The 24,349-nt window shown below is 46.6% G+C and overlaps 1 protein-coding gene across 1 annotated transcript in view; it reads left to right on the top strand.

The window, feature by feature from the left end:
- The window catches only part of SLC25A35 (solute carrier family 25 member 35), a 95,333-nt gene that overhangs the window by 30,218 nt on the left and 40,766 nt on the right, over window positions 1-24,349 (top strand). The window contains exon 3 of the mRNA XM_069218717.1: window positions 18,475-18,627. Within this exon, the coding sequence (XP_069074818.1) occupies window positions 18,475-18,627 (153 nt within the window). The remainder of the gene's footprint in view (window positions 1-18,474; window positions 18,628-24,349) is intronic.

Raw genomic sequence — 24,349 nt, 5'->3', positions numbered from 1 at the left:
TATTATAGTCGTTTAAGAAGGTGTCAGAGTGCAAGTTCAGAAACCGACTAAATAGAATTGAATTTTTACCTTTCTCTTCAGGTTCATTTTACCATCATGATTCCCCTCTTTGAATGCATTATTGTGTGCTCTGATGTCATGAATAGATATGCTACCAAGCTCAACTTTCAAATAACCATAAGCAGTTACAGCGATCAGTTTTTTTTTTTTTTTTTTAAATTTCCTACATAATCCATACTTGTCACCTTCCACAGCAATCTGTTTTGTTAATGCCAGATCTGCTCGAATTTCCTGGACTCCAGCTTTAGCAAAACTCTACATGCAAACACAAAATAGAGCGTGTAGAACACTGAATCAAGAGTTTCTCTTTCCAAATAGTAATCTGCCACCAAACTTGGAGGAAGTCTCATTGGTGTGCACAAAGTACTTCTATGGTCATTATAAACCAGAGGGAAACCAAAAATTGATGGGTAGAATGCTTGAATTCATCTTAGCCGCAGGTAAATTACCTGGGCCACGTCTAAGTCCATAATTTTTTTTAGCCTGCCGTTCCATCTCAGATAGGTGCGAGACATATTGAAATTAGACTTGATTCTGCTCCAGGGTAAACAGTCCAGCACAAACTGCCAGGGCAGTGTGGCAAAATGTCTCAAAGACAAATGGGAGGTGCTGAACAGTTGTACACCCTTTAAAATGCCCTCTACAAATGTCCCCCTGTAAAGTCAGGCAGATCTCTTGATCTAGAATAACACGTTGAAGGGGTTTGAATACTTCTCAACAAGGCTTAATGGGCAAGGCATAAGAGAGAAAATGCTTTTATACCTGTTGTTTTCTAGCAAGGTTAAAAAAAATGTCAATGAAGAGTTAAAACGACAGAGGGATGAAAGAAGGTAAAATCTAAATGGATGTGCTCAATTGATTTTTATGATGGATAATGTTCGCATTTTTCTCACAAAAAAAGACTGAAAGATTCTCTTCATTTTACTGAACGCCCGTCAATCCCCCAAAACTAAAGAAAACCAAATGAAAATGTTATCCAGGGAATCACTCCACATAATAACCTGAAACAAATAGCTATGTTGGCAGTGGCACCCTAAATAAAGGAGTAATAACCTTATTTTTATTGCATCTTCACAAAAGGCAAGTTCTCAGTTTGCCTAAATGATGCTTTTGAATACAACATACAAACATGGAAGTGACTGGGTTGCAGTTTGGATTCCAACGTTTTCTATGTTGGGTTTTACAACAGTTTCCTGACTGGCTAGGTGAAAGGAAAGATGACAATAAATATATAATATTCCTCTGGTGTCCTGGTCTTCTAGAGATTATAAAATAAAACTTGCTCTTGTTCTATCTCTTGCGGGTACCTTATACCTCTCTTTCCCTTTATTTTCCCCTTATTCCTCATACTGGCTCCCATCTTTTGCTCTTGTCCCTAACAAAGCTTTCTGTTTCTCTTTTAATCCAGTCTACCTTCACTGGCAAGCACACTCACTCACTCTTTCCCTCTCCCCCTATATGGGCTTTGTCTCTTACTACTATTTCATTCTGCAATAGTGAGCCTTCTCTCTCTTTCATAGTCCTCACAAAGGTTTTCTTTCCTCCTCTTCCCTGTTCTCCCCTTTGGTGGCTTGATCCCTCTCTCTGTCTTTTCTAACCTGTTGCATACATGAAACACAAACGTGCACTGAGGTACGTAACACCTTTATGTGTTGCCTTATAGACAGCTTTTAGCTGTCTGTAGGTGAAAACCTGTTGTGGGCTACAAAGAACTTACAGTGCGCTTAAAGTCGAGCCACGTGTCCAGTGGTTCTTGTTATAGGGGAGGCCCGCTCCATTGGGAAGCCTTTTGCCTCCGTTACTTAGACATCCAAATATATCACTCTCCCAGCAGTCTCCTTGGCGTAACCTTACTAAAAACAAACCAGGCTATTAAAATACATATAGGTTTTCTGGAAATCTTTGCCCTGGCGATCCTTGCAAAAATTATAATGCTCCTGCGACTCCTGTACCACGTTGCCAGCCTGTCCTATTTTCTCACTAGGAGATTTCAAAACTTGAGCTCTCATCCTGGGGATCTTATTGAGTGCACTGGGAACCGTGGGGTTCCACTCATGGAGCCGTCGGTGTTTGTACAGCTTTCTCTATTTGGAGACGCGGTTACAGTGGCTCTACCTCTGTCTTGGTGGGAGGGACCTGGACGTCCGGACAACTAAGGATGGTGTCTAAAGCAGCCTCACCCTTTCTTAACTCTTACTCCCGAATTTCTGCTTCCCTCACGAGGTACGCCGTCTAATGCAGGTAGCACTACAGTGCTACCCTAAAATTCTCCACATCCGTAAACACACAGCCCCATATGCTCCTGCTATTACCTTCCAAGGGAACCCCAGTTTTCAGGTCAGCCAAGTAGGCTGCAACATTCACCTATTGGGTGAGGCTGGTACCACAGCCTTGGGGTACTTGTTTCTAGATGGTTAGCTTCTCCCTGTCTCTTCCCTGGTTGAGCAGTACAGACTGCATGAACGTCAATTTCTCACATATGGCACCTTATGCCATTTTCTTTGAGCTGAGTGGGAGATTATGGATGGATACAGAGCCTGAGACTCATTCTCTTTTACACTCCTTGTATACTTTAGGCACCATGCACCGAGTAGGCGGTTGACTGAAGCCCAGCTCTCTAACTACTGCGAGACGCGTGAGAACAGGAGATTAGTATGGTCCTCCTACATGACAATGAGTGGTACAGGGCTTTACAACACCTGCTCGAAGTACAGTGCAATGCCCGCTTCAGGTTCATCAAATTCTTGATCCTGCATAGAGCTACATTTCTTCCTCCAAAATAATTGCCTTTCACCTGGGCTTATGTGTCCTCTGCACGATGTGCAGTGAACAATGCTGATTTCATTACAAGACAGGAGGTTACCATTATGCATTATTCCTTTAATGCCACTCTATGCAGCACTTGACAGACCTTTTACACGATAAAGTAAACATTCTTGAACAGAACAACAATCTGCCTCTTCTAAATGCTGCTCCTCGCAGATAAGTGCCTTCGTTTTTCATTGTCTTATGTTTGTTTGATATTTCAAAATTATGTGAGCATTTGCTGTAGTTTCCAATTTAAGGAAACTCATGCTAGCTATGCTGTTTTGGGTTAAAGATTTAGTTTTTTTGAGAGTTGGATTGATTTCATCCTTTGGGGAAGTGACACTCGCCAATTTCCCAGGGTGCTCATTCTGGAGCGTCTGGAATACTCTCGGAATGTGCCTGATTTGCTGCGGGCCGACTTATACATCGCTCTCTGACCGCAGGGCCCAGATCGCTGGTGTCGCCTTCGAGTGCTCCTGTCTCCCGCGGGCGCCATAGTACATGTACCACCGTGACACCCTTTGTGCATGTGCTGGTAACCCCCGGCTTTTGGGAAGCAATTCGGTCCCAGGGCTGCTGCAGTGGGCCGCATTCACCCAGTGCGTCCCTGAGGAACGACGTGTCGGGCAGATATTATTGGAAAGCGCTGGGCAACGGATTGGCCGGCCCAGCATGCCGCCATCTTTGTTTGGACTTTGCCCAATACATTACTATGAGTAAAAGCAGCCACAGGGAGACACTGTACCGTCACAGTGGCAGTTGAGTGTATCAACGATCAACTGTTTAAAGTGAGGGATTATTGTTCCGTATCCAGGGGGTGCATTTATTGCTTTTACAGCAATTTGTATTTTAAAATAAGCCTATCCCTTATCTCATTATGCCATCTACCTGCAGGGTATTTTGTGACTATTTTAAAATAATCCTCCTTTCACTCATTTGACTAAGATGTCAGATCAGTAGACATAGAGCCCTGAGATCCGACCTGCAAAGATTAATGAACAGGTAATGAAGAAGCTAATACAATAGGAGATGCGTACCAGCGTAAGCAAGACTCTTGATCAGGTGATGGCTATTAAAAGTTCTATGGGCTCTGATAATGAATTAGAACGCGGGTCCATCTTGGGGCGGGGGTCCGATTACGGAGATAAAGGAGGTAATATAAAGAGGAAGGCTAAACATATCCAGAGAGGCTCTGTACCCCTTAAAAAGGATGGGCGGTCCAAGCACCTCAAAGGAGACTGGACGTCCCAGTACCTTAAAAAGAATGGGAGATCGAAGCATCTTAAAGGGGATTGGTGTCCTATGCAGCACAAAATTGAAAGGTGTCCGATGCAGTACAAGAGAATCAGGTGCCCCTAGGGGCACTGAGGATATTGAGTTGAGAGAGGAGGAACAACAGGCCCCTTAGATGAGTATGTATTAGACCTTGAACACGGTTACTTTGATATGGATGACCTCTTTACAGAGGCTGAGACCCCGTCTACTTCCGAGAGACTCTTTAAAGATGCATTGGGGGAGGAGATGTTTCCGCTACACAACATAGGCACCCAGGAGTGCCGAGTAGTGGCCCCTGGACATTGTGGGCAAATTCATTAAACAACTGATCAGGAACTCACTTGAGAAGGATGCCCTAGTATTCTAAAGGCTGAATGCTCAAGACAAGTAATCCATGATAAAGTGTACCTTATCCCAAACCTAGACCCGGTGCTTACTACCTTCCTCGTTAAGCTAGGGAGAGATCCTAGAAGGGGCCTGACAGATCCCTCAAGGCTTGCCAGAACCTCCTGACGTGGTCGAGCCTCTGGCAAGGATCATTCACATGGCTCAGGAGGCACATGTCAACGAACTCCCATTGGATATAAATCTCCTCAGGAGTTGGTGCCAAAGGGGGTTAGTTCTTCTGGGTAATGCCAATGCTGACTTCATTGCCGAGAGGATTAGAGTAGTAATCATGAAAATAAATCCTAAACTTCGAGTTCTGGCAGAGAGAGAACCCTACAAGAACCCTAAGGGTCTTCTCTTTGGCAAGGACATGATCAAAATCCTGGGCAAGTATGTGGCAATCTTTACTGCCCTTGACAAGGCCCAGTCAGACATGTGCAGGGTTTTCAGTCCAGGTGTTTTTGGACAGGCCAAGAGAAGGGAATTTTCTGCCGGACGGAGCTAACCAAGATTTCACTTCTCAAACTTCAGACAAAGGGGCTTTGGCAGATGATATCAAGTCAGAGCAACCATGACCTTCTATCCCCAAAGAGGATGTTTCCATTGTAAAGGGGGGGGGGGGGGATTGGTCACGTAGACAAGGCTCAGCCGGTTACCAGAGTGAGAACAATTTTAGCTTCTTCCCTGGGAAGAGTGGTAGGCTGCCTCAGACTTTTTTCCCAGGCCTAGGAAACAATTACGAAGGATCCTTATGTGCTGGAGACCGTTCAGGGATTCAAGATAGATTTCTTTAGGAATACCTGCCAATCTGTTCCCCCAAAAGAACTAATTTTAACCACAGATCAGCAGAAAGTGGTAGAAGAAGAGATAAAAAGTATGTTGCAGGAGGGCAGCATTATAGAAGTTCCCTTAGAGAACAGGTTTTTTTGTAAGTGCACTCTTCCTCATGGAAAAGAAAGGGGGGGGGAGGCATGTGATAAACCTGAGAGATCTGAACAGATTACTTGTATACAGGTATTTCAAGATGGAAAGACGCCATCTCTTAAGGTATATCTTGCTAGAAAAGGATTGGTTGGTAAAGTTGGACCTGAAAGATGGCTACTTTACCATTCCGATGCCAGGGAGTGTCCGAGTAATCTCCAGTTCACCCGGCGGGGTTGACCTTACCAATTCCACGTACTCCCCTTTGGCCTTTCTTCAGGACCATGTTTTTTTAACAAGGTGATGAGAGCTGTAGCTTCCTACGTCAGAGAGAGAGGTGTGCGTATGATTGCCTACTTAAACAATATTCTTATCATATCCCAGTGCCGAGCACAGGTTTTGAAGATCTTGGATGTGGTATATGCCTTCTGGAGAGTTTGGGCTTCATAGTAAACAGGAAGAATTCTACTCTAATCCCCTCCAGGCCTCTGGAGTTTTTAGGCTTCATAGTAGATCCAGTGAATGTGGTTCTGCTTTCCCCCTTAAAGAAGGTTGACAAAATTCGGAAACAGATAAGGTAATGTGCTAAAATGGGAGTCTTTTACCCTGAGGGAACTAGCCAGACTTTTGGGTCTTTTTCCATTCTGACAGTTTTTCTGGGCCACTTACCTTATTGCACTTTGCATAGAATAAAGCGAAGGCCCTTCAGGGAGGGTTCTGGAATGGAGACAAGGTATCACTAGATCAGGAAGACAAACTAGGGTTGAATTGGTGGTTGGAGAATTTGTATGCTTTGAATAGTAGGGCGATCTTAGGATGTTCCCCAGTTTTCATTCTAGAGTCGGATGCGAGTTTACATGGTTGGGGTGCACGTTTGGGTGCACTGGACACTTGGGGGATTGTGCTCACACACAGAGAAATTGCAACACATAAATTATTTGGAGTTGACTGCAGGTATGCCCTTATGAGCTTCAAATATTGTTTACAAGGCAGAGTGGTTTTGTTAAAGATGGACAATGTTTGTGCAGTGGCAGATATAAATCGCTTAGGAGGGACAAGATCCTCAGACCTGTCAGATTTAGCCAAGATGCTCTCGCTAATTTGCTTGGAGCATAAGATCAGCTTGAAGGCAGAGTATTTGCCTGGAAATGTGAATGTGGACTGGAATGCAAGGTTTTTGAGGAATTTCAGTGACTGGAAATTGAGTGGGACCTATTTCTGGAAACTATCTCAGATTTGAGGTCCAGTGGAGTTAAACCTCTTTGCGAGCTGGTTGACATCTCAACTGAAGAGGTATTACAGTGGATGCCAGACCTTGGTGCTTTAACGGTGGTCACCTTCCTTCTACCAAATGGAAATCCTCTCAGCCCGTGGGGGTTGGGAATCTGGTGTTACTCAGGGATGAAATTATTGAATACTTTTTGGCAGTTCATGTGATTTTTCATCCAATGCTGCTCTATGATTTTTATTTCCCAAAATCCCAATAAAAAATTATAAAAATGGTTAAAACCCGTTGTAAGCGAATTGCCTGTGTGCTCACAAGCATTGGCAAAGACTACATATGTAACCATTAAAGGTCCAACCAACTGGGTTAGTGTTATAATGTATTAAGCGATGTTACTTTGTTTCGTAATGTATAGACATTCTATTGTAATGTTTCATGATGGCAGAGTGGGTTGTTCCGAGGCAGTTGTGATGTGACTGGCCTTCAGAAGAGCAGCGTTTGTCAGTCTGCTATAAATCTTCTTCAATATACATATTCAACGTCAATATCTTCGTCAGCGTCATTACTAAATTTTTTGGCGACGAGCGAGGACTGCTCCGCCAGTCACATCAGTGACACTGTAAAATATGGACAAGAGGCGTTCCGTGGTGGGGTTAACCCATCACCAATAAAACAAACCTGCTTACTTGAGGCTCGGCAGCAGGTGCACACTCGGGTGAGCAATATTGGCCGCTACTCGACGTGCTACATGTGTGGGAAGTGAGACGTGTATCTTCCCCAAACAATATTTTAGCACGCGCGTTGGCACCGCGTTATTGCTTGAACTAGTAAAGCTGTTTACTTACCGTGTCATGGCAACGTGGTACATTGTGCAGTAGCCGCACGTGTGGCCAAGCTTGGGCCGATTCCTCTGTGTTCCACTTTCCAAGACCGGATCGGCACTTCTACGCGATTGACATCTATATTAGAGAAGAGGACCTTGGAATTGTCGTTTACATGTATTACAGCGAAAACTAAAAGTGGACTTTGTTGCAGCCCGAATTGTTCAGTTTCAGAAAGTGTTTGAAAGTGTTTGACCTATTTGTTAGAGTATCTGCTTCATTGGTGGAATAATAATGGCTTCATCCATTAATTTATCTCCAACATTTTTAGATCAACAAGGCCAACTAGCTATTTAGTGGGAGGAGTGGATAGACATTTTTGAGAATTATTTGATAGCATTGGATGGACAAAATATTTCCCCTTAAAGGAAAAAATCATTATTATTTAAAACCATTGGCAAGGAGGCACATCATATTTTCAAATACTTACATGAAATTCAGGAAGACGATGGACAATCATTACAGGATGAATTCGAAGAAGCAAAGCTATGTATGGAGACAAGGTTTTCCAAAGAAGAGAACATTGTCATGCTACGGTATAAGTTTTATACCAGACTTCAGAGAAGGGGAGTCGCTAGATGACTTTATATCAAGTTTACGTGAACTTTCAGTAAAATGCAGGTTTGGCCTCATGACAGATGAGCTGATTCGTGACCAGCTCATCGTGCATTGTAGGAGCAAGAAGACTCAGGAGCGGTTATGGGCAACAAAGAACCTATCCCTCAAGGAAACAATAACAGTAGCTAAAATAGTTGAGGATTCAGAGCTTTGTATGAAAGAGATAAACAAAAAAGGCAATATCACAGGAGAAGGCGACGTAGCACTTGCATAAAAAAAAAAAAAAGTACTACTCCTAAATATGGTGGTCCAGTTAGTAAACTGATTGTTAAAGATGTCAAACCTGCAAAACTTAGTGTGCTCTAAGTGTGGAAGTTCATCTCACACCAGTGAGGCCAAATGGTGTTTTGCGGCAAACAAGGATTGCAGAAAGTGTGGTTGCAAAGGGCATTTTGCGCATATGTGCAAAGAGGGGTACAGAGCACGTGTGGCACCGACTGAATCGTATGTGGTGGAGAATTGCATGGAAGATCATGTCCTCATGGTGCGATTAGATGAGACTGAAGTGGGAAGAGAAGCCAGACCGAAGAGTGCTTTTTCGATATTGGGCAAGAATGTGGAATTGATGGTTGACTCGGGTTCATTGTATACAATTGTTCCAAAGTCAATGTGGGATTGAAAATTGGCCTGAAGTTTCCTTGTTACCCAAAGCTATTAGCCCCAGAGGGTATCAATGTTCAAAGATCAATGTGTTGGGATCTTCTGAATCGTCCATTACATTTAAGTTGCAGAGTATTGAAGGGAAGGTGTATGTGGCTGACTGCGGTCCTCCCATATTGGATTGTGTTCACCAATATTATCTGCACATTGTTATTGATCCCCATTCAGTAGAGAAAGTGTTAATAGTGGATGATGTTAGTGTTGACAAAATTTTGATTGGAGCGAAGGATGTGTTTGAGGAAAGGTTGGGAGAGTTGAAAGGGTATGTGCACAGAATAGTTTTACAAGGAGCAGTGCCAGTAAAGCATACAGTGAGGAGAGTACCTGTGGTGGTAAGAGGTGAAGTAAAGAAATTGCTTGATGACTTGAAAAAAGATGGTATAATTGAACCCGTAGAGTCTTCTTCCTGGATCTCTTGGTAGTTATAACCAAGAAATGTGATGGAAAACTCAGTTTCTGATGGATACAACTACCTGTGGATTCCTCACCTAATGAATACTCCCATGGCGCCAGCATTCGACGGAAATCTTCTTACTAGTCTCTGCACGTCGACGAGGACGTCACTCTTGCCCACGCGACGCCGTCTGACGTCATACAGGCAATAAGAGGTCCTCGCCGACGTGCCGATGACAGTTCCCTTTTTTCCGTGCATTCGAAACGGTTATCTTCGAGGGAGCTACTGTTACCTTCGTGGTTACAGTGTATTGTCTGCTGCATAGTCTTCTCTGCGGTAATAATGTCTCAGAGGAAGTCTGGTTTCATGCCCTGTCGAGAGTGTGGGGGCAAGATGTCAGTTACAGATCCTCACTCCGACTGTCTATGGTGTTTGAGCTCCGACCACGACGTCTCGACTTGCGATTCATGTCAACACATGAATCCGAAGGCCCTCAAAGAGCGTGAGGCCAAGTTATTCATGGCAAAGTCAAAGAAGAAGGAGAAACATCATAAGAAGTCTTCTTCGCCAAGGTCTCACCGGCGTCATCGAGACTCCCGGCGCCGTAGAGACTCACGACGTCATTCCAGCAAGGAGTCTCGTTCGAGGTCACCTTCGGCTCGGCGTCGGAAGACTTGGGAGGTCAGCCCCACGGTCACGCCGCATCCTTCGACGCCGTTGCCCTCTCCGGCGTCACCGACTTCGCCTGGTCAGGCGTCGGTGATTGAGGTGGTGCAGCCTCTTGTGTTTTCTCCGGCGTCGCAGACGTCGAGGCCGCCGTCGGGGTCGCCCTCGATCCAGGCACCCCAGTATCCGGCTTTTCCCACTCCTGGAGCCGATAGTACCGCGTTTCTTAATGCGATGTATACCATCTTTCAGCAGATGGCTCCAGGAGCTGCTCCGGCTGGTCCTTCGGGGCCCTTGGCCTTTTCGTTGGGTGATCCTGCGCCTCTTCGGCCGGCACCCTTTATGCCCTTTCTCCCTTTTGGGAATGTGGGCTCGGCGCCGGTGTCGGCGTCGGTGGCCGCTCCGGTGGCTTCGGATGTTTCGGCCCCGGAGGTTGCCCCTCCGTCGAAGTCAGGATTTTGCCCTGTGACTCCGGTTGGTCCATCGGCTCCAAGACCTCGTCCTCCGGCTCCTGCCTCGGCGCCGAAGCTGCCTGTGGCGCCGGACGCGGCGTCAGATGCTTCTGGAGATCGGCGCCGTTCTTCGACGTCGGCGGAGGCCATGTCGACTCCGCGTATCGAGGAGAGACTTCATTCGAGGAGGCATGCTCTCCGTCTTTTAGAAGAGCAAGAGTACCAGCGAGTCCTAGAGGAGGGAGAGATTGAGGACTCTGGAGACGGACTGCATGGTCTGGATACAGCCAGTGGGCTGGACACTTCCCTTGAGTGGGACCTTTCATCTCCAGGGGAATATACGGAGGAGGCTGCTTCCTTTCATGCTGTGGTGAGGAAGGCGGCGAGCTTTTTGGACCTGCCTTTGCCGGTGGCAGAGGCGAAGCAGAATTTGCTGACAGAGGTATTGCATCCGGCCTCTGCTGCAGCTGAGCCTCTCTTGCCATTTAATGAGGCTTTGCTGGATCCGGACACCCTACGCCGGAGAGCTTGGTGGTGCAAGCCTCCTGTTCCTCAAAGTCAGCGCCTGGTTCCTTCCCGACGGTGCCTGGAGACAGAGACTCCAAGAAACTGGATGCGCAGTCCAAGAAAATATTTTCGTCATGCAGTTTGGCGTTGAAGGCCACCAACGCAACGTGCATTCTGGGGAGGTACATCCATGCTCTGATGGATGATATTTCGTCTTCATTTACGGAGCTTCCCCAGGGTCTCTTGGATGTGGTCTCGGACGCCCAGGCTGCCGCGACCCAGATTATCCAGTCTGGGCTGGACACGACCGACTCGGTGGCCAGGGCGATGGGCATGGCTGTGGTGGCAAGAAGACAGGCCTGGCTCCGAAACTCAGGGTTCTCTGCGGATGTGCAGTCGACCCTGCTGGACCTCCCGTTTGATGGGGACAGACTGTTTGGAGCCAAGGCAGATTCGGCCTTGGAACGATTTAAGGAGAGCAGAGCCACAGCCAAATCGTTAGGGCTGCAAGCTCCTTCTTCCTCTGCCTCTTCTAGAATTTTCAGGAGGTTTTGGGGATTTGGGCGTGGCTCTTATTCCTCTTCCTTTCGGGGGAGGTTCCAGCAACCCGCCTTTTCCCTCCCCTATAGGTCATTTAGAGGGAGGGGGAGGGGTGGGGTCCGTACCAGAGGAGCCTCTCAACAGCACTCTGCCTCTTCCTCGTCCTCTGGAGGGGTGCAGCAGGGGAAGCAGCCTTAGGCTTCCACCGTTTCCCACTCACTCCTCTCCTGTAGGGGGAAGATTACAGCATTTTCTCCACAAGTGGAAGTCTATCACAACGGACACTTGGGTTCTCGGCATTGTGGGAAAAGGCTACGCCCTTCCCTTTCGGGAGTTCCCGCCCCTCATCCCGCCCCGCCCATCTTATTGTTCAGAAGAACACCTCCTGTTGCTAGAACAGGAGGTTCAAGTCCTCCTTTCAAAGGGCGCGGTAGAGTTGGTCCCAGAGCAGGAAAAGGGTCGAGGTTGTTACTCAAGATACTTCCTGATTCCCAAAAAGGATGGTCAGTTGAGACCAATCCTGGATCTGAGGATCTTGAATTGGTTCCTCAAACAGGAAAAGTTCAAGATGCTGACCCTAGCACAGGTGCTTTTGGCGTTGAACAAGGAAGATTGGATGGTGTCTGTCGACTTGCAGGATGCTTACTTTCATATCCCGATACTCAAGTCGCACAGGAAGTATCTCCGGTTTGTGGTAGGGTCGCAGCACTATCAGTTTGCGGTCCTCCCGTTTGGTCTTACTTCAGCACCTCGAGTCTTCACAAAGGTGATGTCAGTGGTTGCGGCGGAGCTCAGAAGGAAGGGGATAGCAGTATTCCCTTACTTGGACGACTGGTTGATCAAAGCCAAGTCCCCGGAGCTTGTGTTGCATCATCTGCAGTCAACAACCCAGTTGTTGTTCGACCTGGGCTTTTCGGTGAACGTGCCCAAATCTCACCTGGAGCCCTCTCAGCGCCTCCTGTTCATAGGGGCAGTACTGGATACAACATTGAGTCGAGCCTTTCCTCCGCCTCAGCGGATTCAAGATATTCAGGAATTGATTCCAATGTTTCGAAATGGAGCGGTAGTTCCAGTCCTCAAGGTCCTTCGTCTGCTCGGTCTGTTCGCCTCCTGCATTCTGTTGGTCACGCATGCTCGCTGGCACATGAGGGCTCTTCAGTGGTGCCTCCGAAGGCAGTGGTCTCAACACAAGGGAGATTTAGAAGGTACTGTCAAGATCTCCAGAGATGCTGCTGTGGAATTGAAGTGGTGGATTGCGGGCAACAATCTTTCACAGGGAAAGCCGTTCGCGCAGTCGCCACCAGTGGCCACGGTAATAACGGATGCTTCCACCCTAGGATGGGGAGCTCATCTGGGGGATCTGGAGATCAAAGGGCTTTGGTCTCCAGAGGAACAGGTGTTTCATATCAATCTGTTGGAGTTACGGGCTGTACGTTTGGCTCTCAAGGCCTTCCTCCCATCCCTTCGTGGTCAGTCGGTACAGGTCCTGACGGACAATACTACCACGATGTGGTACATAAACAAACAGGGAGGAGTAGGGTCGTACCTTCTCTGCAGAGAAGCTCTTCGGCTATGGTCCTGGGCAAAGGACCATCAGATTTGCTTGGTGGCAAATCATCTGGCCGGGGTCTTGAATGTACGTGCGGACAGTCTCAGTCGCCAATTCTCGGCAGACCACGAGTGGCGTCTCCATCCAGATCAAGTCTGTTTAATCTTCCAGATGTGGGGGTTTCCTCGGATAGATCTGTTTGCCACTCGGGAGAACGCGCATTGCCCGTTATTCTGCAGCCTCCAGTATCCGATGCAGGGAGCGTTGGGGGACGCGTTTCAGATAACCTGGTGCGACCAGTTGCTTTACGCGTTTCCCCCCATACCCTTGATTCCTCGAGTGTTGAGGAAAATTCGCCAAGACCGGGCCCAAGTCATCTTAATAGCTCCGGATTGGCCAAGGAGGGTATGGTACTCCGACCTTCTCCAACTCTCACTGTGCCCTCCGCTCCGTCTCCCTCTCAGGGCAGACCTCCTCTCGCAGTCGCAGGGGCAGGTTTTACACCCCAACCTCCAGAGTCTGCACCTACATGCTTGGAGATTGAACGGAGCAACCTGAGTTCCTTCTCTCTCCCGCCTGATGTAGTGGATGTTATCTTAGCGGCCAGGCGACACTCCACTAAATCTATCTACGCTAATAGGTGGTCTAAATTTGTTATGTGGTGTGGAGAGAGACAGATTGATCCCTTACATGCTCATCTGTCACATGTTTTGTCTTTTGCACTGTCTCTAGCGCAGAAAGGTTATGCAGTGGCTACCATTAAGGGTTATTTGTCGGCCTTGTCAGCCTTCATTTGTCTTCCAGACCAACCGTCGTTATTTAAATCCCCTATTGTTCTCAGATTCTTGAAAGGTCTTCTGAATCAATATCCTCCAAAACCATTCGTTATGCCTCAATGGGATTTGTCCTTGGTCCTGACTTTCCTTATGGGGTCCCCTTTTGAGCCTATGCATTCTTGCCCTTTAAGGTATTTGGTTATTAAAACAGTATTCCTGGTAGCTATAACATCTGCAAGGAGAGTGAGTGAGTTGCAGGCCTTATCGGTTAAACCCCCTTATATAACGTTTTATGGGGATAAGGTGGTGTTGAGGACCAAGGCTGCTTTCCTTCCGAAGGTTGTTTCACCCTTCCATTTGGCTCAGACAATTACTTTGTCCACGTTTTATCCTCCGCCTCATCCTTCAAAGGAGGAAGAAAGACTACATCGCCTGGACCCAAAAAGGGCGTTGAGCTTCTATATCGACAGAATGAAGGATATCAGGCTGGAGGATCAGCTGTTTGTCGGATACGTGGGCAAGAGGAGATGAAAGGCAGTCCACAAGAGAACACTCTCCAGGTGGGTTGTTCTTTGCATTAAAATCTGTTACTCTTTGGCAAAGAAGGATCCGCCTGAGGGCATTAGAGCTCATTCCACCAGAGCTAAGTCGGCCTCTTCGGCCTTGGCCAGGGGTGTTCCTGTGGTCGACATCTGCAAGGCCGCAACTTGGTCGTCCCTTCACACTTTTGTGAAACATTACTGTTTGGACTCTGAGGTCAGAAGGGACGGTCATTTTGCACGGTCAGTGCTGCAGGATTTCTTGGTTTGACCATTTAGGCACCCACCGCCGGGCGTGGTACTGCTTTGGGACTCTATTCATTAGGTGAGGAATCCACAGGTAGTTGTATCCATCAGAAGAACGAGTTACTTACCTTCGGTAACGACTTTTCTGGTGGATACATTAGCTACCTGTGGATTCCTCACGGTCCCACCCGCCTCCCCGTTGCCTTTTTGGTCTCTCCAAGCAATCCTTGAGTGTGCTCCTTTTGGTCTTCAAAGTTGCAATACATTTTGCATATATGATATTTGTATATATGTGTATATTTATATATAAATCTATATATATTGTGTATATACATGATTCGTATGTATAAATATATTTATTTGAAAAAAAAAAAAAAAAAAAAGGTTATATTAAATCTACAGCTATTTTATTGCAATGTTGTGTGATTTACAATATTAAGAGATGTTGCTTTGCTCTTTCATTAGATTGGGTTATTATTATTCTCATGCACGTAAAAAATGTTGGTACTGTCATCGGCACGTCGGCGAGGACCTCTTATTGCCTGTATGACGTCAGACGGCGTCGCGTGGGCAAGAGTGACGTCCTCGTCGACGTGCAGACTAGTAAGAAGATTTCCGTCGAATGCTGGCGCCATGGGAGTATTCATTAGGTGAGGAATCCACAGGTAGCTAATGTATCCACCAGAAAAGTCGTTACCGAAGGTAAGTAACTCGTTCTTCTGTGTTGACTTGCGAAGTTTGAATCAATTTGTGGTGATGGATGTATTTCTGCTTCCAAATGTAAATGAACTCTTGCTACTACTTAAAGGAGGTAGATATTTTTCCAAGTTAGATTTAAAGAGTGCATATCATCAGATCAGGTTGCATGAAGATTCCAGAACACTAACAGCCTTTATAACTATGGAGGGCACATTCCAATTTACTAGGATGCCGTTTGGAATGTCTTCAGCTGCAAGTGTATTTCAAGGACAATGTCAGAAATGTTCAAAGGGGTACAAAATATAATCTTCTTTCAGGACGATATCTTGATTTTTGGTCAAACGGTTAGTGAGCACAATTCAGCTCTCAGGGTAGTGTTGGACAAGCTCAGAGAAGCTGGGTTAACGTTGATGAAAGACCAATGTAAATTCTTAGTTGAGAAAAATGAGTATTTAGGCCACACTATCTCTGGGAAAGGAGTTAAACCTAAAGAGGATTTGTTGAAGGCCATTAGGTCTGTGCCTGTTCCTGGTGACAAAGATAACTACGCTTGTTTATGGGACTTACTGAATACTATAGCAAGTTTGTAGAGATTTTTGCTATGAAAACAGAGAATCTGAGGAAGTTACTATGTAAAGGTTGCAGTTTCTAATGGGAGTATGACCAACAAGGGGCGCTCGATGCAGCGAGAAAAGATATTTGTAATGCTGGTATTTTTACACCCTTTGACACTTATCAAGATAATATTTACAGTGGATGCAAGTGCGTATGGAGTGGGAGCTTTATTTTTGCAGGTACTAGGGGAAAAAGAGGTAATGGTGGCTTTTGCTTTGCGCACTCTGACTGAGAGTGAAAGCAACTATTCAGTGATTTAGCGAGAAGCTTTAGCTGCTGCTTGGTCCGTGGAACATTTCAGAACCTTTCTTTGGGACATAGTTTTTTCTCTGCGATCTGATCATAAGCCATTACTTAAAGTATTGAGTTCTGGTGGGGCGGATAAGGGTTCTGCCAGACTGGCAAGACTAGCGGTTAGACTTCAAGAGTACCGATACGTTATTGAACACATTCCTGGTTGCAAAAATTCTCAGGCCGACTGTCGATCAAGACTGTCCTCGAAGTGGGAAGACATTGACGAAACAAACACTGTCCGTAAGGAACAAGAAGGGGCAGTAGCTTAGTTGACTGATGTTGAAGACTGTGGAGAGGGAGCCTTCAGTGCTTTGGAGTGGGAGTTATGTATGGAGAATGACTCCGTTCTCAAAGCAGTAGTACGTATGGTGTTAGAGGGCAAGAGAAGAGAGTACAGTCAGTGTGGCTGTGAGATCTTATGAAAAACTTGTAGATGAATTGACGTTGGTGAATGGTAAGATTTTAATTAAGAATGATACGTTTGTACCACCAGAGAGTATTAAGAAGAAAATCTTTGTGTTAGCTCATGAAGGACATTTGGGACAAACTTTGACTGAAAAAAAGGGTCAGAGAAAATGTTTGGTGGCCAGGGATGGGTGACATGATTTCTCAATAGATTAAGGACTGTGTGGTCTGTAGGGAAAGTGAAAAAAGGTTGAGAATGGGAGCGCAAAGTGTGTGTGGTCATATAGAAGATCCTGGCTCACCGTGGAGTGCAGTTTGCTTAGATTTCAGTGGCCCCATTCACGGTATAGTCTCCAGAATGCCTTAGTCATGGTTGACGTCCATTCTAGATGGGTTATAGTCAAATTTCTACAGGACATAATGACAAAAAGTACCATAGAGACCTTCAATGGAGTGTTTCAAGAAGAAGGTCTCCCTTGGGTCTTGATAATGGACAATGGTACTCAGGTCACGTGAGATGAAGGGGTTCCTTGAGAATCATGGCATTATACATCATCGCACTGCCTTGTACAGTCCACAAGCGAATGGAATGGTGGAGAGGGTTAATCGCCTTGTTAAAGGTACCATTCTCATGGCCATTCAAAGGGGGAGGGAGGTGACGAAAATGGTGGATGAAATGGTTTGGGCCCATCGCACTACAGTTAATAAAGCTACTGGATTTTCCCCGTTTGAGATGATGAGAGGCTGGAAACCAGGATTAAAGTTAATTCCTGCTTGGATGTTTTATAATGGTCCAAAGGCTAATGAGGTAGTGAAAGAGAAGGATAAGAGAAGTGGTGTGGCTGTAGGTGATTGGGTAAAGATTAGACTGGGTAGTGTCAGGTGGTTTATCAAAATTTATAGGCCCACTCAGAGTTAGTAAAGTGAGTACGAGTTACATTGTGTTAGAGAGCGATAACAAATGGAACAAGAGCAGAGTGGCCCTGTACCAGAAAGGGAGCAAATGAGGTGTAAAGCCTATACATTGCATGTATGGAAATAACAGTTTCATGTTGATGAGTGATGAAGAGTTTGGAAGTGCGTCTAACGGCATGGCTGGTGAAGGCTGTGAGAAAAGGGGTGTGGAAACAGGTACAAATATTGTTCCCCATGGGTGTGAAGAAGGCACAAGGCCTGTTCCTCAGGATCGGGTTATAGAGGATTCATCTCCCTGTGATCGATCTCCTAGTCTGTTAGAAGTTTCCCAAAGTCTGAGTTCACAAACCGCCATGCTACTTGGAAGATTATGTTCAACTGAAATGAGTTAGCTTCTTGCTTTCCAGATAGCTCATATTCTTTCATAGCTATTGTTCTCTATTTTTCAAAAGGATATGTTTTTAAGGAGTTCAGAAAGGGGGAGGGATGAGTTATAATGTATTAAGCAATGTGACTTTACTTTTCGTGACGTAGAGACATTCTATTGGAATGTTTCATGATGACAGAGCGGGTCGTTCCGAGGCAGTTATGATGTGACTGGTCTTCTGAGGAGCTGCGTTTGTCCGACTGCAATAAATCTTCAATATAAATATACAACTTCTATATCTTTATCAGCGTCAGTACTACAGTTTGCTTCGCTTGTTAAGCCATGTGAGCAAGTCCTGATAAATTTAGATGGTGGGAGAAACCTGGTCAAAGTTAGCTTAATTTATTTATGTGTTTTAACTATAGAAGTGCTATCCTGACCTGCACGTCCCTAAAAGAGAGTGATGAAGTTGCGTGGACTGGTCATAGTCATGTCAGCAAGTCCCACACTGATAGTGCAGATATTCACATTAACTCAATAGTTATCGTGTAACGTCAGCTCATAGTTCTTTCCTGCATAAGTGTGTGCTTTAAAACCCCTGTGTTAAAATGACATTCAAAGTTCATCCTCTATTGTAATTTAATACAGAGTTAAATATTTATTTTTTTTCTGCAGGGAATGGTCCATGCTTTTATTTCCATTTACAGAGAGCATGGGATTCTGGGACTGTGGCGTGGGGCTGGCGCTTCTGTACCGAGGGTCATGGTTGGATCAGCCGCTCAGCTCTCATCCTTTTCATTTTCCAAAGACATGGTGGCAAATCTCCAGGTGAGAAATATATCAGAAGTGAATGTCGACCATAACCAGGATATCAGCACTTGCAAACGTGTACATTTTACAGAAGAGGACACTCGCCTACTGTTTCTCCACACATCTTTCTCATTTGCGTTTGTCACACTTCATTCCTTCCTCTCCGTCACCATCTTTTCACTCACCTACATATATTTCCGTTCATCCCATATCACCATCCTGTATTTTCTTTTCCTTTGCTGCTGGCCATATTTTGACAACTGTGGACCTACTTCACCCACTTTATTTTGCATAGAATGCTTTACAATTGCTGTGTGCTGTGCAGAGTCAAAGAACTGGGTGAGCGTGTGGTCAGAACACGTTTTATGACGCAGTGATAGCCACTTTAAGAAACGTGCACTGCCTTCAGGCTGATCAAAGGAGTTTTCTATCGTGTCCCTTCATGTGCAACCCAGTTTGCACAATGTGCTGTAGAAGGCTCATGTTTTGCATGAAAAACAAAACTACACAAACACAGCTATATAAAAGAAATACTTCTACAATATAAGGACACACACAATGCAACATTTCTTGTACTAGAATGTGCTGTATTTTCTAGGTGAGCGTGATGACTTAGACTCTGGTAGCTCTTTGTTGGAACTGCATAGCTTGTACGATCTTAATTACTTGTGAGATCTGTCTATACAGGCATATTCAGTTGTCATTGACAGTAAACAAGCTCCCAAAGGCATCTATTTCATGCTTCAGGGCTCTTTCCTTTATTACGGTTGGGTTTATCTGTGTCTAGCTTAAATTACTCCCACAATCCCAACATACAAATCTTCCTGTTTTGGGAAATGTTCTTTATTTTTTTTATTTTTTATTAGGCCTTATCTACAGAATGAGGGCTTCGATTTATTGTCCACATATAGAATTACTAGAGTTACAGATGGGTAACAGTGAGTAATGGGGATGTTTTTCACCAAGGGATCTGAATTACATTACATAGACAACAAGAACAGACCTCTAGTTGCCTATGATGTCTCAGAAAATTCAGAGTGGGTCCTGTGGCCAACCTGTCTGTAGAAGTGGGTGTTAGCTATCCACAACTGCTTGAGCGCAGTGCGTGGCTGAAAAAACAAAGCCATGTGACCAGCCCCAACTGCGCATGGCAACTGTTCAAGTGAAGATATTGTTAGAAAAGGCTGCTGAAGTTAGCAAGTTATGTATGGCTCCTCAATCCACAAATAGTACAACAGCCATGTGAACCATAACTTGAACACCAAATGCAGTACTTATGACTGCACATTATTTCTATCAATATGATACAGTGCAAGAAAGCACAATGTAATTAAATAATAACACATGCTCAATCCTATATAAATACTTCATTGATAGTTGTCTCATTTGTTATTTTAATGGTAATGTGATATGTGAACTGGCCTGTAAGATCTACTTTGTGACTGTATCGTCCACTTCATGGTTGAGGTTATGAGAACTACATTTGGTGTGTGAGTTATGAATTGAGGAGAAAAACATAATTGGTAAATTGCAGTAGTTCTTAGGCTTCATTTTGTAACCATAACTTCGCTTTGACAGTAGTTCTATTTCTATGGGGCAAATGCCGAGTAGTTTGTAAAGGTCAACAGAACCGCAAGATCAGTGTATGACCACATTACAATTTATGTAATTAGGCCATTTCGCTTGAAATGTTTTTTTCCATACAGGGAAGTGTTGATTAAATATTGAAATACTTGACAGTACCCTTGGTTGTCTCTAGATAAGAGGAGTCATGTGCTCAATTATGTAACAAAGGATATAGAAATCTACAAAAAAAGCACGTTCCTATATTAAAAAAGTCTTCTGCCTGAAGAAAGACTGTGAAGGTATTCTTTGCAAGGTGCAGCTACCACTAGGCATTGATTAGGATTAGAATGTTCTGGTTTTGGTACCTTTTATCAATAGAATGTTGATCAAACAATGGACTATGAAAAAGCTGTGCATTTTTTGTGACTGTTATTGTAATGAAAAAACATAATTTCGAGGGACCCTTAAAATATTTTCCTTAATTTATAAGTTCCAGTGAAATATGTGTTTTATACCACTGCATTTTGCGCAATAAAAGTTCCACAAAGGGGCGTGGTCAAGATGGACCGAAGAAGCAACCTGTGGCCAGCCTGGGGGAGGCCTGGAGGCTTTCCCCGTGTTGTGCGGCTTTCCCCAGGTGTCCCGAACGCGGCGGTGCCGGGTTGTGGCGCGTCGGCGGGAGGAGCGAGGCTCGGCCCGACAGTCTGGGCGCGGCGTGGGGCGCTGCCTGAGCAGCGAGACAGGCCTTCCCCGGGGCCCCCTGGAGCCGGAGCTTTGGGGTTTGAGAGCCTAGGAGCCCCCCCCCGTGGCCCCCTGATGACCGGAGTGTGCTGTGGGGCCTGGCGCTGGATGCTTGTGGCGTCTGAGCGGTGAAAGGGGTTTCTGGAGCCCTTCTAGACTGGCAGTGACCGGCGGAGACTCCACTGCCGGGCGCCCTGGAGTGAGATTGGCGAGGCGCGGGAGCTGGTGGATGGCAGGGATCTGGTTCACGGACTTTTGGGTTGTACACCCCAACACCTGAAATTTTGCTTGGGCTGGCCTGCAGTTCTGCGCCTGGGCGAAAGGAGAGGGCCATAGTACCTGGTGGCGGCTGGAAACTGTGCCCTGGCGTCGTCACAAAGGGAGTGGTGCACGCAGACCGGCTTTGTTAAAGTGATCTTGGTGGTCCCACGGAGTTGAGATCAGTCCGGTGCGCCATGGCGACATCGAAGCCCAAACGCGAGTGCTCAGTGCGGGACATGTTGGCAGGGGCGCGCTCTACGCCGGGGCCTATGATGGAGGCCTTACCTGAGACGTGGGCCTTGGAAAGTCGAGTTGAGATGGAGCCAGAGGAGAGTTCTTCAGTGATTAAGGGTTTTCTGACCTCCCTGTTTGAGTCGCTCCGAGGGGACATACAGGAGCTGCGAAGGGACATCTCACGGGAGGTAAAGGAGATACGACGAGAAGTCGCCTCCCATGGGTGAACGGGTATCGCAGCTAGAAGATAGTGAGATCCCTCATGGCGAAGAGGTTGCGTGCCTGCAACAGGCGGTAGTCTGCCTCCGAGAACAACAGGACCTCCTCCAGATGGCGGTTGAGGACTTGGAAAATCGCTCGAGGAGATAAAATAACCGTATTCGGGGGCCCCGGTGGGCACTGAAAAAGGGGACATTGGGGGCTACGTGATGGATTTGTTTCGCTCCCTGCTTGACATAGAGACACAGGAGGTAGTCTTGGACCTAGTGCATCGTGCTGGGCGCGCGGGGGCCCCTGGAGACCGCACCCCAGACATTTTAGCCTGTCTCCACAATTTTGTCCTCAAAGAAAAGATTCTACAGCGGGCCCGTAACCTCCTGTCAGCCCTCTTTAGAGGGCATGAACTCCAGCTCTTCCAGGATCTATCAGTGCGGACTTTGCAGAGACGGAGAGAGTTCAGGCTGATCACGGATCACTTGAGGGCACACAATGTGTCCTATTCCTGGGGCCATCCGTTTCACCTGGTCTTTCGCTGGAAGGATCAGCTTTGGCAGGTGAAATCAGTTGCGGAGGCTGGCCGCGTCCTGGGCCTTGAGGACTCAGGCCGGGAGGCGAGTGAGGGAGCGGCTCTATCGGCGGGGGTCCCTCCTCGGTGGCAGAGAAGAGAGAAGAAAAGGAAGTTGCAACGCCCGACGGCCTTGGAGTTGAGATCGGAGAGAGAAGCCGCTTTGAGCAGCGTGGCGGCCGGCACGTCAGCCTAGCCTGGGCGTCCGGGGGCGCCCGGGAGTACTGCGCACCACAGTTGTCATAGTATGTTGACGTTTGCAGAGGGTCGGGCGGCAGGGGCAATGGATCGAGTTACTGACAGTACGGAATTTACTGCCCCGTGGAGATTTTACCTCGCGAGGATGGACGATCGAGGACTTTTGTGTCACATGCACCTGCTGTGCCGTTTGTTTTTTTGCTGTTGGTTTCCCCCGCGATGCTGGTCTTCTGAGAAGGCATCCCCAGGCCTGCTTGCACTAGGCGGTCTAGATGATACTGTGGAAGGTAGTCCTAGGCTGTGCTCTTGTCTCCCCGGCTTGCTTTTTTCAGTCTAGGCTATGACCATCAAATGTATAAGCTTAAATGTTAGGGGGTTAAATAACCCTACTAAGAGGCTAGCTATTCTCTCCGCTTTAGAGAGATCCGGGAGTCATGTATGCCTCCTGCAAGAGACGCACCTTATCCTTAAAGATACCTTCCGTATGCGTTCCAAGTGGTTTCCCAGGCAGTTTTGGTCCTCCCTGCCGTCAAAGCATGCAGGGGTGGCGATACTTTTTTCACGCACATTACCCGGGGAATTTATATCCAAATTGCATGAGGTCCCGAGGAGGCTCTTGTCCTTGCGGATCCGATTGGGGGGTGGTTCACTCTCACGATCGCTTCCCTATATGCACCCAATTACCGTCAGGAGGCCTTCTTGAAACAGTCTTTGACACCGATTTTGCAGTCCCCGGATGGTGCCATATTGCAGGGAGGTGATTTTAATTTGGTGATGGATGCAGGTCAACAGTATGGTCAGACTGGGTCCTTGTCGGATGCTGGGCGGCAGTGGCTTAAGGAGTGTGGGCTGGTGATGTGTGGAGGAGGGCGCACCCCACGTTGAGGGACTACTCCTTCTACTCACTGGCAACCAAAACATACACTAGACTAGACCTTTTTCTGGCATCCCAGGAGCTTCTCCCCAGAGTTAGAGACCCTTCTGGGGTGGAGGCACGTACGAGCGACCAAATAGAGCAGGCTTTTGCGGAATTCTATCGAAGTCTGTATATGGCTGGGAAGCCCGGTGACGTAGCCCCAGAATCCTTCTTAGAGGGCATAGCAATCACACCTATGTCGGCGACGGACTCTGCTTCGCTAGATCATCCTATAAGGGCTGAGGAGGTTATATCTGCGATTGCTCGCTTGCAGATCGGGAAGTCACCTGGCCCCGACGGCTTTTCTGCGCTTTTCTATAAATCCTTCTGTGCGGAACTTGTTCCCGTCCTTGTGCGACTTTTTAACTCTTTTCGGCAGACGGGTGTGCTTTCGCCTAGTATGTTAGACGCCACTATCGTAGTTTTTCCGAAACCGGGGAAGGATCCCGAGGAATGCGCTTCGTATAGGCCGATCTCCCTTCTGAATATTGATTCCAAACTGTTTACCGGCATTTTGGCACACCATCTCAACTATTATATGCCAGGGCTTGTGGACCCCGACCAATCGGAATTTATACTTCATAGGCAGTGCAGCGATAATACCAAGCGATTGCCCCATCTCTTGAATAAAACAGAGCGTTCCCGTAGGGCAGCGCTCTTCCTGTCAGTTGACGCTGAGAAAGCCTTTGATAGGGTCCACTGGCCATACCTGTTCAGGGTGCTCGAACGCTATGGATTGGGTTCAGGTTTTCTAACATGGATTCGATGCATTTATCAAGAACCTCGGGCAGCGGTCCGGGTTAATGGGACTCTTTCTTTGCCATTCGTCGTCCAAAGAGGCACCAGGCAGGGGTGCTTTCTTTCGCCCCTCATGTTTGCACTTTACATGGAGCCACTGGCGCAGAGGCTCCGGGACAATCCTCTGATCATGGGCATGAGGTTCGGGGGGGATGAACACCTCATCTCGCTATATGCGGACGATGTTATTTTTACTTTGGCGGAGCCCATGAACTCACTGCCGACACTAATGGGTGTTAATG

Source organism: Pleurodeles waltl, chromosome 12, assembly GCF_031143425.1.
Source record: "Pleurodeles waltl isolate 20211129_DDA chromosome 12, aPleWal1.hap1.20221129, whole genome shotgun sequence".
NCBI classification, from domain to species: domain Eukaryota; kingdom Metazoa; phylum Chordata; class Amphibia; order Caudata; family Salamandridae; genus Pleurodeles; species Pleurodeles waltl.
Note: the sequence above shows the minus strand (reverse complement) of the source record. Positions and strands in the feature narration are given on the sequence as shown.